A 14,147-nucleotide genomic window follows, 5' to 3' on the forward strand; every position below is an offset into this window, starting at 1 on the left:
TCAGGGAATTTTAGAATATTTCCAAAAGGTCGGGGAAAAGTCAGGGAATTTGAAGATGATTTCAAAGAGTCGGGGAAAAGTCTAGGAATTTCAATATGGCCTAAAAAAGTCAGGGAATTTTAGAATATTTCCAAAAGGTCGGGGAAAAGTCAGGGAATTTGAAGATGATTTCAAAGAGTCGGGGAAAAGTCTAGGAATTTCAATATGGCCTTAAAAAGTCAGGGAATTTTAGAATATTTCCAAAAGGTCGGGGAAAAGTCAGGGAATTTGAAGATGATTTCAAAAAATCGGAAAATTCTAGGAATTTCAATATGGTCTAAAAACGTCAGGGAATTTTAAAATATTTCCAAAAGGTCGGGGAAAAGCCAGGGAATTTGAAAATGATTTCAAAGAGTCGGGGAAAAGTCTAGGAATTTCAAAATGGTCTAAAAATGTAAGGGAATTTTAAAATGACCCCAAAAAAATCAAGCAAATAAATTTTTGAAAGATTTATTAAAAATACATAATACATATTTTTCATGATTTTACCTCAAACCATTCATTTATTCTACAAAAATGGTCAGCGAAAATTTGGCAATTTGGAAATTTTATACGAACCTTGTCATAGGTAAACTTTATTTTGTAGGTAAATCATTGAAAAGTTAATATCTTCGAGTCAACTTAGTTTTAATTTGTACGCTTCCCGGAGCGGCAGACACTCACTCGGGTTCCTTCCCCCCTCCGCCGTTCATGGCGTCTTTCGGACGTCATCTCTGACGTAAGACGCCCGTGAACGAGGCGGGCCGAGGCCTTCATTATCGACTTTTGTCTTGATGTAGAAGGAGGGAGTTCGTTCCCCCCTTTTGCCGTTACCTCGATGCTACGGGCCGCCGAACCACCCACACCGGGTTTTTGGTGGTTTTTGACGAATCGATATTGAGAAAGTTTCATCCCTCGAAAAATATAATATACAACACTCTGGCAGTAAATAGCGGACCGTGTTCATGTTTTATTTATCGAGCATTTTAACTTAAGTTCGCGCGCCAGAGAAGTCTCTAAAGCCACGTTCACGCTTGAGCTTAAAACCCAGTTTAGGTCGGTTTGAATGACAGTTTGGACTAGGGATGTTAATTTTCCGCAAAAATAAAATGCGGAAAAGTTTCCGGAAAATTTTCCAAATTGCGGAAAATTTTCCGCAAATCGGTAAAATAAAAATTTGAAACATAAATTACCTTTTAAGGGTTTTTAATGTTTTTAACTTTTTATCGATATAAAATGTCTAATATCAGTAAACATACTACAAAACATTAATAGCGTTACATTGTTAATCAGTTTAAACTAGTCTAGAGGTTTAGTTTTACTTTCAGATTCGAAAAAATGAGGCGAAAATACCGCTTTATTTCAATTTGCAAACAATATATTAGACTAATCATGGAATTAAAATTTTTTTTCGGAAAAATACGGAAAATTTTCCGTCTTACAACACTAGTTTGGACCGTCGACGATAATTCTTGGTTCACACGTGCGAAATCGTTTCACCTCGGTTCGCTTATAGCCAAGGTTTAACGTCATTTTAAATGATGACCAGAATTTTGGAAATACTAAAATTTATCCCAAAACAATTAGTTTATAGTCTTAGTCGATAGCTACGCCGCAAAAGTTTCGTTTTGAAAACGAAAACATTTGAGAGAGTTGGCCGTTTTCGGTCTATCTAAATCTGGCAGCCTTGCCTGCCTTCCGGCCTTTATCTCCATACCCAAAATGGCCGACGATTACGCCGCCGAAAATATTTTACTAAATTTATGAGGGTTCAGAAAGTTTGCCCTAATTAATAAAAATTTACATCAATAAGTTTTACTTATTAAAGATTTTACTTTCTTCTTTATTAATATTGAACCATTTTAACTTAAATGACAATATTTAAATGAGCTTCTCTGTAAATCTTAGTTTTATTTTATCTTGCAACTGGAAAAATCAGGAAAATATTCGTGGAAAAACCTGGATTTATCAGGGAAATTGACTGGCCAATAGTTGTATGAACTCTGTAATCATATTTACTATACATACAGTAATATTAATTGACATTATTTAGAATTTAATTCCCATTATTTTTGAAAATACGAGCAAATTTACATTCCCGCCTTGTCGTTTGAAAGCAATTCTAAGCGAACCGACTGGGACGAGTTGCTTCCCGAACCAACACGAAGCGATTTCTCAAGCTGGTTTTGAAAACTAATTATCCAAAACGAAGCGGTTTTAGGGGCAAGTGTGAATCTGGCTTAAGTAGATTTACGCCTTATCCATTTTGATTCTGTCAAGTTAAGTTGACTGTCATGGTGGATGATATTAGTGGGTAATCAGTGAAACGAAGTTAGTCTTACATTCTCGCTAGTGAAGAAATAGTTTTGAACGTATTATACGGGCTACGCGTTTATATTAAATTTCCGAGCTAAATGAATTCGAAAATACAGGTTACGTAGTACCTCGTATTATAGGCTTAGCGCACCATTTACTTTATTACTTGTCAACAAAATCATAAATATTGTAGAAAATACCATGACTACTTATGGTTTTTCATGTTTCAGGCTAGAATTTCCCATATTAATTTTAACAATCGACCTTTAGTCGGCGACACGTGTGACCAATATTTAAACGACGCCCTCATTTGGGGTGCGTCGAAATTCTAAGAATTCTTCCCTTGATAGTGAGAATTATCACTTCTAAAAATTTTGACGGTCCTTCTCACAGGATGTGACGTAATCGTATTCTCTTGAGAAGAGTGAGAATGCCTTCGAGCATTCTCACTTGTTCAAAAAAAAGGGGGGGGATTTTAAATTAAAATGGCAGCTAATATTCTAGTCCGTTTACTTGAAGCTGAAGAAAATAAACAGAATGATATTTTCGTGGACGAAACTTAATTTAAGAGAAAACGGAATGTTAAGTTAATTTCGGTTGAAATATGTCCTTTTAAATTATAAATAAAATGTATTATTTCTTCATATATTGTCGTGAAATCGTGTGAAAATAATATTTATGGTCAAAGGCTTAGTTAACAACGTTTGTGGCATTCTTGTAGGCCGCCATCTTTAGAAGAATTTTTTTATATTTCACGCTATTTAGCAAGTTCTCACGGTGAGAAAAATTATCCTGAATTCCTTCTTAGAATTTTGACGCGCCCCAGGTGGTCATTGAGACATTAATAATAATAATAATCAGCTTGGCTAATACCCAAGACACCACCTTAGGCCCAAGTCATCAAGCGACTTTTAATGCCTTTAATTAAGGAGGCCGGGTACAATGCGTATGAGGGTGGTGGAAAGCCCTTCATGTCCCGGGAGCCAACAGCTCCTTACACTCGCTATTACCTTTAACCTCTACAAGTTATTAAGGAAAGGGGAAACTGAAGAACTTGGGTAAAATCCCCTTTAACCAGTGAGGAGATAACTTGCAACTCAACTAGGAAGGAGATGTTCCGAGTTTTCACCAGTGCCACACGCTGGGATCGAACCCGGCTCCTCTTACTGCGAGGCGAAACTGCTAACCACCCCGCCACTCCACGTTATTAGCTATGGAAGCAGACGTAGAGGAGTTGCGCTATGGCGCTCAAAGTTCGGAATCACAGCGCCACCTAAACTCATTTCCGTAACTTTTCCCGTGCATACCGGGTTGCCACATGTCAGGGAAAAGTAAGGGAATTTAAAAATCGCCCTAAAAAGTCAGGGAAAGGTCGGGGAGTTTTAAGAATTTGTAAAAAGTCATGGAAAAGCCAGGGAATTCAGTTTTATCTTGACCCTTTTTTAAGATAATTTTACTCTACATCTCCGGCGAATTCTGTTATTATTATTTAGATTCTTAAAAGGTTTTTTAACTTTGAAAATATCTTTTGTACTGAAATATAAGTTGAGTAAATTTATTAACTTCTGATAAATGTAAAAGCTAAAAACTGTCCAATTTTGGAATTCGTATCTGAGAAGCCTGGCAACCCTGGCATAGCCTTCATTTTGCGGAAAAAATATTTCTTTTTACGAAAAAACGTGTCGTGTAACGTTGATAGTGGTACTCTTGGGTTTCTAATATTCTCCCCTTTAATCCTTTATTCATTTCGCTCCTCTTCCAAATGGATGCAAAAGTTCGTTTGGCCTCCACTCATTTTGGATGATGTATGATGGTTTTTATTGGAACCGAGTTTCGCTTTCTTTATTTGCTTTTCCCATTCGCCGTGTTTTCTGTTTGCTATATCCAGTTTTTAGACGGAAACTGCTATCAATTCGCTCTCTTTGATAAAGACGCGCGGATTCCGTTATACGATCGAAAATCCTTCAATATATTTTCGTAAACAAACACCGTCCAGCCCCATTTTGTATTTATGTACGTTCCGCCAGGGCGCGCCTTGAGTGCTTTTGCGGGACCCGCCCTCGACTCTCAAGTATCGCGCCAGAGGAGAGCTTTGCTAGACAGATTCCGGCACATACTCATCCTGGAACGGCTAAATAAAGATCATCTTCGAGGCTTACGATACCCTAATTATTTCCCTCGTTGTTCAAGGTTGGCCACAAGACAGGGAAAAGTCAGTTAAATACGGATCATACAGATCTGGAAAACCTGGAAATATCCACAGAGCTCGTACGGAATTTGGATAAGTTAGCGATTTCCAAATTGGTTAAAAAATCAGGGATAAGTCGGCGGGGTGACCAGATTTCCTATATTTTTAATGCCTTCCTATAAATTCCTTTATTTTCACCTATGTTCCTATAATTTCACGCTCTTTTGATAATGAAAGAACTTTTTTGTACGTGTCATAGAACATTTAGTGAAAACACTTGCCACTTTCGAACAAAATCTTGAAATGTACAGGAAATCCGCTAATATTCTAGGCTAAGCTGGTTTCCCACTCGACGGAAAATTAGCAGCGTAAAGTTGAACGTTAGCGGTATATAGAATGGGAATCAATTTTCAGCTTGCCGTTTATTATCGTCTTTCCGGCATATTTTCCGTCGAGTGTGAAACCAGCTTTACTCTAGTCAAAGTATACCGATATACAATAATTACTTTATATCCTATACTATCATATTTAGTGTCCTATATGTTCCTATAATTTTTCTATTTACTTTCCTATATTTTCCTATTTACTTTCCTATATTTTCCTATTTACTTTCCTATATGTTCCTATAATTTTTCTATTTACTTTCCTATATTTTCCTATTTACTTTCCTATATTTTCCTATAATTCGTCTATTTTATTTCCTATAATTCGTCTATTTTATTTCCTATATTTTCCTGTATAATTCGCCTCTAAAATTCCTATTTTTCCTATAAAAGTTTCAAAGCCTTTCCCTGGTCACCCTGAGTCAGGGATTTTATCAGTCGCGGAGAATATTCTCAATAAAAAGGGTTCGTTTTTATACAAAAACCAAATAAAACCATTAAACCATTTATTATACGAGAGAGACGCTCTCAGTATGCTGTTTTCAAATATAATTAAGTTTGTGATATTTAAAAATAAAATTTGTTCACTTTGTTCTTTTACCTATGAAAATTACCAGGAATATTCCTTAGTAATATATATTACTAAGAAGGCCAGGGATATTGCCACAAATTGGTCAGTGATAACCTAGAAAAGTCGGGGATTTTAAATCCGAAAATTTCGTACGAACCCTGATCAACGAAATTCCAATTTGTTATGGAAAAATCATGCAAATTCATGAGTGTTTTAGATAAAAAATCAGATAATTAGGTTTTCCCTTTTGGTTTTGGTAAAAATTGGGGAAATTTATGAGGGTTTTTGAAATTTTGCCTTAAAGAATACAAATATAAATCAAAAGATTTTTCGTATTTTATTTTATTACTTCTTTTATATATAATAATATAGAACCAATTTAGTTGAAATGTTAATCATTAAATTACTTGTAAATATCAGAGAAATCTGCTTTGCAAGATTGGTATGAACCACTTTAAAACGCGCAGAATCTTTTGAAAAAGTCGGCCCGAATTTCAGCTGGCTTAACAAAAAGCTGACTAAGCTGAAGCCTAGGGGTCTGGAATTCGGTCTAAAGGTATTGGTGCTTAATACAACTATGTGGTAGTTGGAGCAAGGACCTTTTAATAAAGCTTAAAGACTAATCCAAGATTGCAATAGAAGGGTTGCTACGGTACCTGGAAAACCTGGAATTCCTGGAAAAGTCAGGGAATTTGAATAAGTGTATAAAAATCAGGAAAAAGTCAGGGAATTTTAAAAATTAGTCTAAAACTCAGGGAAATGTCTGGGAATTTAATTTCGGTTGCAAATAGGAAACTTTTTCTAAAATATAGGTTAAAAAATAGCAAATCTTGGAACGATATAAGTCAGGGAAAACCTGGAAAAGTCAGGGAATTTAATTGTGAAAAAACTGTGGCAACCCTGAATAGGTTTTAGTGAAAATAATACCTGAAGTGAATTCCTTCACTTCTAAAATGAAAATAAAAAATTTGTTTCAATATGAACCTAAAAATGTCAGCGGAAATCTCTAAAATTGGCCATGGAAAAAATAAGGGAATTTAAATCTGAACATATTGTGGCAATCTCGTTTTTATTGTGGAAAAGTTAGTGTAGCGAAGAATCCGTAAAGTACAGTAATTTGGAAAAGCCATTATTTTTCCATTTTATTTTTAGATCCACTTTAAATCTTGTTTCGAGAGCCATTCGGGCAGAGTACAATCGAACGTGAGGATTTCTTACCCTGGCCCACTGGCGCGCTTTCGTTTTATTATTATTATTTTTAACCTTTTCTATACTTTCGGCGAAAAATTGAATTTGGCCGGATCCCGAAGAAGCAGCCGAGTTTAGCACGGTCCTCAAGAAGCAGTCGGTGGCCCCTTTCGTCTAGCTCCGCTCCTCGCCCCCTAAACCTCTATCTTCCCCCCCCCCCCTAAACCTCTCCAACTCTTCTTTATACGTTTCCTAGAATCATCCATTTTTATCATTTAAAACTTTATCTTTCTCCCGGCTTTCTTCGACCCAGTCCTAAAAGTAGAAGATATATTTAGCGCCGAGAATAAAGTTTCGTCTATAGCGATAGAATCGTAGGTATACTCGCGCGATGAAAGCCGGGTAATTAAGAAAGGGAGTTATTGGAAAATTCACGGCGGGGATTCCTATAGAACGTTTTATCCCGCGTCGAAACGTGCTCGTAAAGACGCGGATTTTACCATCTTTAGAAAATATTCTAGAAGCTTTTCTAATTCGCAATCCCGTTTATATACGCCTGGACGTTTTGAATTTAGTCGATCTCCCTCGATCGTCGGAGCGTCCGTATTATTAAATTCCTCCACCAGAGTGCTTTTTAAAGCTTACGTCATTGCAAATACGTCATTCGTAATCAGATCACCTGACGTTCGCGGCTCGAAGACTAAATTTCTTTAGGCGTTTTCTCGAAGACGTATAGTATCGCGTCTAGACCCAATTCAATAATGAACCCTATCGGCGAGTACGGTAACTATAATCCTTCGTCTTACGACCGGAGAACTACCTCGGGTGACGTCATCCCCCCCCCCCCCGTAGTTCGACTCCCGCTCTAAACGCCTATAGTAGGTGTCGGTGAAACTGATACAGTCTATCGGCTTAATCCTTCGTATACGTACATAGTATAGTATTGTCGCGCCTCGCGAATCTTTTATGGCTGCTTTAGCCTATCTCTCGCTTTTTAATAAGGTGACGTTTAATTACGAGAGGTGGCGGCAAACCCTTTCAAGTGAGACAATAGCCCCCGCGTGGCATTGAAAAGAGCCCCCATCGATTTATGGTCCAAACGAAGTGGAATAAATTGGAATTCACTTTGCGGAGTAGCTTCGGGTGTACGTTCGAGGAATTCGGTCTTTCTTCCAATCCTTAATTCAGTATTCATTTGATAAACCTAAGCAGGCTGACAGTTGACGCCCACCCTAACACGCTAATAGCTCGCGAGTTGATTGTCCGGGGCGACCCAAAACTTCGTGGGACGCGAAGATTAGAATCGTGAATTTCGTCTCTGTCCGCTCACGTGTTAGGAAGCTAGGAGTTCGTTCTCTCTCTCTCTGGGATCAGCCAGTAGCGAGGAGCCAAGGGCGCGTATTGCGCGCAGCGGCTCCCAAGCGCACGGGCGCGTCTTATTGATCAAGCCGTAGCCTGAGCGAACGGACGTTCCTCTTCCTTCTTCGCCTGTTATTTAACAACTTGTCACCGCGAATTAACAGTGTCGATAAAGAAATAAGCTAAAAAAAGCGTGGTCATTTTACGGGGAACTTTTTGTAATTTTATCTTGGCTAGCTTCGACTCTGCCGTCACTTTAAATGATAATCATTGGCGAATTACGTTACGTAATTGCTTAGACAGTGTTTTCCCCAAAATTGGCCAATTTGACCAACTGCGCCTGTAGAAGTGTTCCTCACGTCGCGCTCCGGTGTTCAGGGACGAGTCTAACTTCTAGGAGCTGGCCCGATTTCGCGTTAAATAATCCGTCGATTTCTCTTTTATTATAGATCATTCGTATCTTTTTTTTTGTTCGTTCGCGATCATAATAAGAGAAGATTTTTTTCAGGGCCTTTTTTATTCGATCACGGAAGTCAGTCGATTATTCGATCGGTTTTTTTATTTTTCAATGTCGCGAGGGTTTTGGTGAATTCCGCTCTCAGTGGTAGCCCGTTCGACGTTCGTCAGCCGGATTAAACTTGGACAATTCCTCGCGCATTGGCCTGAATGGCGTTCCGTTTTCGCGTGTCAATTATTCCCGGACATGCCGGTCTCGTGGACGTCGTCCTCCGATAGGGAGGAAGCGAGTTCGCGGCTCTCGATGGAAGCTTCGACGTCTCGCTCTTTCCATCCGTACTCTTCCGGCTATCCGCCGCTGAGTCCGTCGCAAGCGCCGCCCGAAGCTGATGCCTCTTTCGGGGCTTCGAACTATCTACGGGTGCGTCGAAACTCTTCGACCAACTTACAAGCTCAACTTGACGGTGTGGCTTTTGAACTCTCCCCCACTTTTGAAGGTGCGTTGCGCCAAATTGACTTGATCGAAAACTCCCCCCCCCCGTGTCTCCCCCTCCCGCCTCTCCCATCAACCCTTTCTTGCGTTGGATACGTTTAAAATTATATCAAGTTGGTTTTTGTTAAAGTTTGTTACTCGAGATTTGTACAAAAAATAAGAAAAACATAAAATAGATTCAATTATGAAATTAAAAACGACTTCGTTACATTTGCATATTTAATAAGAGATGAAAATATTTACAAAGGAAGTCCGACTAGTCCCTGAAACTTACATAAAAGTTACTTATTAAATATGCAAATGTAACGAAGTCGTTTTTAATTTGAACTTGCAACCACCTAAGCCTTAAAATAAATTTAATGATCCTTATGGACTTTAGTTAAACGCTAAGTTGGTTAAAGCTTGGTAATTTAATTAAATTACGTGTACCTTAACATAATTAATTCGCACTATTTAATTTGAGGTATTTAATTTTCTTTATTTTGATTACCATTATTTCTTATGATAACGTAAGTGGTATTTACCGGTGTTAATCATCCAGAAATTGTTTTAGCGGTTTGAAATTAATCCAGTAGGTTGCCGATGCACTGGAATTTACTACTTACTCGAAATAATAGGCGATTCTGAAATATAATGTCGACAAATACATATATAAAAGAGTTCATTGTTTGGGCCCTTGATGTATTAGAAAAAAAGTGTGCTCTTGATGTATTAGTAGATTGTGGGTCGCGTGATTTCGCGCGCGTTGGAAAAAAAATGCTCGCTCAAATACTTTAACCATACGACCGAAAATAACCAAATCATGTGGACACCAATCTTTTTCGGAATCACTTATTGAAATTGGAGTTTACTGGGTTTTTTCTAGAGCTCGGCGGAACAGATAAATTAACCGTTAAAATTTCGATTATTCATAAAAATTATGGTTAACTGTTTATTTATGGATATTTTTCGCGGTTATTAAACCATTTAAGTTTTTATTCGGATAATTTTCAGTTATGAATATAAACAAATAAAACAGCTATTTCTCATCTAAACGTCGAGCTCTAGTTTTTTCGCGAATTACCCAGCTATTTCGCCGAAATTAATTTTTAATTGGTCGGTAAAATATTCGCGAACGAATTGGGATGTTCAATGTTTTTGCTAAGTGTCCTTTTGTTTCCCGTTGCAGAACCACCAAACAGATATGCAAGAAGAAAGTCTGTTTTCGCCGAGCAGTACGACCCCGAGGAGGACGACGACGACGACGTGGAAAAGGCCGTCTATCCCAAATCCGACGAACAGAGGCAGCGATTAAGCGAAGCTGTCAAATCCATTCTACTTTTCCGATCATTAGACAAAGTAAACTTTATTTTCTCTTCCTCCGATAATTGCTATCATTATTCGATGACAAAATCAACCTTACCAACGCGGCCATACCAGCTTAATTGACAAACATGAAACTCTGTAAATCGTAGTTTAGTTCGTGGTTATCTTGCGCCTGGAAAAATCAGGGGAAAACCGGGATATATCAGGGAAATCGGGTTTCCATTAGTTATATGAACCCGGGATTTACCTTAGATAGAAATATCCATCTTTGAATATCGAGAATTATCGATGTTTTTTAAATATAGTTTGAAATTTGATACCAAAATCTACCTTAAAACTACAGACCTGTTGCTGAATCACTTTTCTCACATAAAATCATTTTTTTTAAATTATGTTACTAAAAGTCCTTTTTTAAAAAATTAGTTACTATTTATAACTTTTTTTTAATGATTTTCGCTGTTTTAATATTATTTGTCTTTCAAAAATATCTCTAAACTATTTAAAAACCAAATTGAAATAAACTCCGTGTGATTTGGCGAAAAAATTATATTTTTTAAAAATCGCCACCAGTTAGACACCATGTCATCTCGGGCGACTTTTAATTACATAGGTGGCTACTAATTTTGTAGCTGGTTCCGGTTGGTTACTCACTTTAAAAAAAATTGTTAGCCACTTAGCTGTGTGACTCAGCAACACGCCTGACACCACAACCTATTCCAAAAGTATATAAGATATTCCTTGGACAGAAGTATCGATCTTTCAATACCATTAATTAGAGGTCGGGGACGGTTAATCATTATCCATGTTTAAATTTATTTTTTTCGGGATAAAAATGTAAACAAAGAAATTTACCGGTTAATATTTCGGAAAATGATTAAAAAACACGTATTATTCGTAAAATTTGAGTTTTTTATCGAAAAAAACGTCGTTTTTCCGATTAATTTTACAAATTTATCAAAAAATTAATCGGATAATACAGAAATATAAATTACTTGATCCAAACGTTTTACGAATAATTTTGAGAGCTTTATCTATTGAATAAAAGTTAACCATCCCCGACCTCTACTATTAATGTTATTCCATCGCGGGTTGTCTCTGCTTTTTTAAATAGTGGAAGTATGAAGTGATTTAGGAATATGGTTTAATAATCAAGAAATGCTAAAAAGCGACTTTCAAAAATTATGACTTTGGTAGAATATGGTTTATTTATCCGTACGTGGTGTAATTTTGATAATTACGCATTAAATTAATTACGGAGTACTTAACTCGGTAAATTTTGAGCATTAAGAGGGAAATTTTGAATCTGTTCCATTGCGCCGAATGCCATTCGACCGAAAAAGCCGCTTTTTGGCGGATTTAGGATTCGGTCTAATGGGATTGTCCCATTCGACCGAAAAACCCGCACTTCTCCGGATTTAGGATTCGGTTTTATCCGTTTCAGCATCTGTCAGAACAGCATGCAGTGTTACCTCACCTCACCTAACCTAACCTAACCTCACCTAACATACTTAAAAATATATCAAAACGCTTCCATAAAAAATCAAAAGGAGTAGAAAGGAAAAACTTTTTTTTGCGTGCGCTCAATTGTGAATATTGCGTCGGTCGATTAGAAAAATACAAAACCCGCCTTTGGGTTAATTTCATCAAAAACATTGGCGCGATTCGACGCAATGGGAAGATACCGAAATTTCGAGTTCATTTGATTTAAGGTACATGTTATGTACTAGGTGGATTCCTTTCTTATAAGTTTTATAAACACTCTCTGTGTGGTTGTCAGTCGTTTAAAAATTAATATTTAAAGTCAATAGCATTATTTTACGGAAATGGGTTTTCCGCATTTTAGTTTTCTTCTGGCGGTATCGGTAAGATCTAAAAACCGACTTTATTGACCCAGAATATAGTCTTTGGCTTATAAAACAAACAGCAAGATGAAGCACATTTATACATATTTTATAGCCGCTTGGAACTACGGAATTATTTATCAGAATTATTGGCAGCCTTAGAGTGTACGCCCTTGTACATGCATTCCGTTTGTACCCATATATTTGAACGTTTGTGTTTGCAGGAGCAAATGCAAGAAGTGTTAGATGCCATGTTCGAAAGGAAGGTTGAACCTGGAGAGACGGTCATTCGACAAGGGGACGATGGTGACAACTTTTACGTCATTGAACAGTAAGAAATGTATATTACGTCATCGAACAGAAAGAGAACGGTCAAAATTTAGATTACGTCGTTGAACAGTAAGACTTTTAGATTACGCCGTTGAACAGTAAGACTTTTAGATTACGCCGTTGAACAGTAAGACTTTTAGATTACGCCGTTGAACAGTAAGACTTTTAGATTACGCCGTTGAACAGTAAGACTTTTAGATTACGCCGTTGAACAGTAAGACTTTTAGATTACGCCGTTGAACAGTAAGACTTTTAGATTACGCCGTTGAACAGTAAGACTTTTAGATTACGCCGTTGAACAGTTAAGCTGGTTTCACACTCGACGGAAAATATGCCGGAAAGACGATAATAAACGCCGAGCTGAAAATTGATTCCCATTCGATATACCGCTAACGTTCAACTTTACGCTGCTAATTTTCCGTCGAGTGTGAAACCAGCTTAAGACTTTCAGATTACGCCGTTGAACAGTAAGACTTTTAGATTACGCCGTTGAACAGTAAGACTTTTAGATTACGCCGTTGAACAGTAAGACTTTTAGATTACGCCGTTCAACAGTTAAGCTGGTTTCACACTCGACGGAAAATATGCCGGAAAGACGATAATAAACGCCGAGCTGAAAATTGATTCCCATTCGATATACCGCTAACGTTCAACTTTACGCTGCTAATTTTCCGTCGAGTGTGAAACCAGCTTAAGACTTTCAGATTACGCCGTTGAACAGTAAGACTTTTAGATTACGCCGTTGAACAGTAAGACTTTTAGATTACGCCGTTGAACAGTAAGACTTTTAGATTACGCCGTTGAACAGTAAGACTTTTAGATTACGCCGTTGAACAGTAAGACTTTTAGATTACGCCGTTGAACAGTAAGACTTTTAGATTACGCCGTTGAACAGTAAGACTTTTAGATTTATGTCGTTGAACAGTAAAACATTTAGATTTATGTCGTTGAACAGTAAAACATTTAGATTTATGTCGTTGAACAGTAAGGAAGTTTGAACAGCAAAAAATTAGATGACATCATTTAACAGTAAGAAATTTTGCTGACGACTTTGAATAGAAATAAATGTACATTAAGTAACTGAACAGTAAAAAATTTCGATTACGTCATTGAACAGTAAAAAATTTCCATATCTTATCTTATACCACCTGCGGGTCATACGCGCGAGCTCTTCGATTTTATTGATTTGAAAGTCCTTTTCAACGCCCCTGGCTAACCTTTCTAAAATATACATTTTGGTATTTACTCTTTTCACGAAGAAATAATAATAATAAAGGGTTTGTTGACATTTTCGGGAATAAATGGACCCTCTGGGGGGCGCTGTTATTCGAAAAGAAAAGATGAAAAGGACGAAAAATGAGAGCAGGGGAGTAATTTTTGACTTTACAATTGATTTCTTTTTGCAGCGGCGTATATAATATTCACGTCAATTTAGACCAAGAAAAAGATAAATTAGTCGGCAAATACGACAACACAGGAAGTTTCGGAGAGCTCGCCTTGATGTACAATATGCCCAGGGCAGCTACCATTATTTCAGCGTCGGAAGGCTCCTTATGGGCAATGGTAAGGTATTACGAGCCTTGTACCAAGAATGGATTCAACGTAGATATTGAAGCCGCAACTATTTCCAGTAGATATTCTTCGAGGGGTTGATCACTACGCGTAATCAGTGTCTAGCCGGTAGCTTGAAATGATCTAA

General features: G+C 37.4%; 1 protein-coding gene across 4 annotated transcripts in view; it reads left to right on the top strand.

The window, feature by feature from the left end:
• Pka-R2 (cAMP-dependent protein kinase type II regulatory subunit) overlaps positions 1 to 14,147 on the top strand; it is a 109,216-nt gene that overhangs the window by 83,230 nt on the left and 11,839 nt on the right. For 2 of the 4 annotated variants that reach the window (XM_090178619.1, XM_090178621.1), the window contains exons 2-4: positions 10,141 to 10,310; positions 12,343 to 12,449; positions 13,855 to 14,011. In XM_090178619.1, coding sequence (XP_090034745.1) covers positions 10,141 to 10,310; positions 12,343 to 12,449; positions 13,855 to 14,011 — 434 coding nt within the window. Of the gene's footprint in view, positions 1 to 8,593; positions 8,977 to 10,140; positions 10,311 to 12,342; positions 12,450 to 13,854; positions 14,012 to 14,147 lie in introns of those variants that run through there. The other 2 variants (XM_090178620.1, XM_090178618.1) reach the window with 2 other exon arrangements.

Source organism: Leiobunum rupestre, chromosome 6 (genome assembly GCF_980474605.1).
Source record: "Leiobunum rupestre chromosome 6, qqLeiRupe1.1.hap1, whole genome shotgun sequence".
NCBI lineage: Eukaryota > Metazoa > Arthropoda > Arachnida > Opiliones > Sclerosomatidae > Leiobunum > Leiobunum rupestre.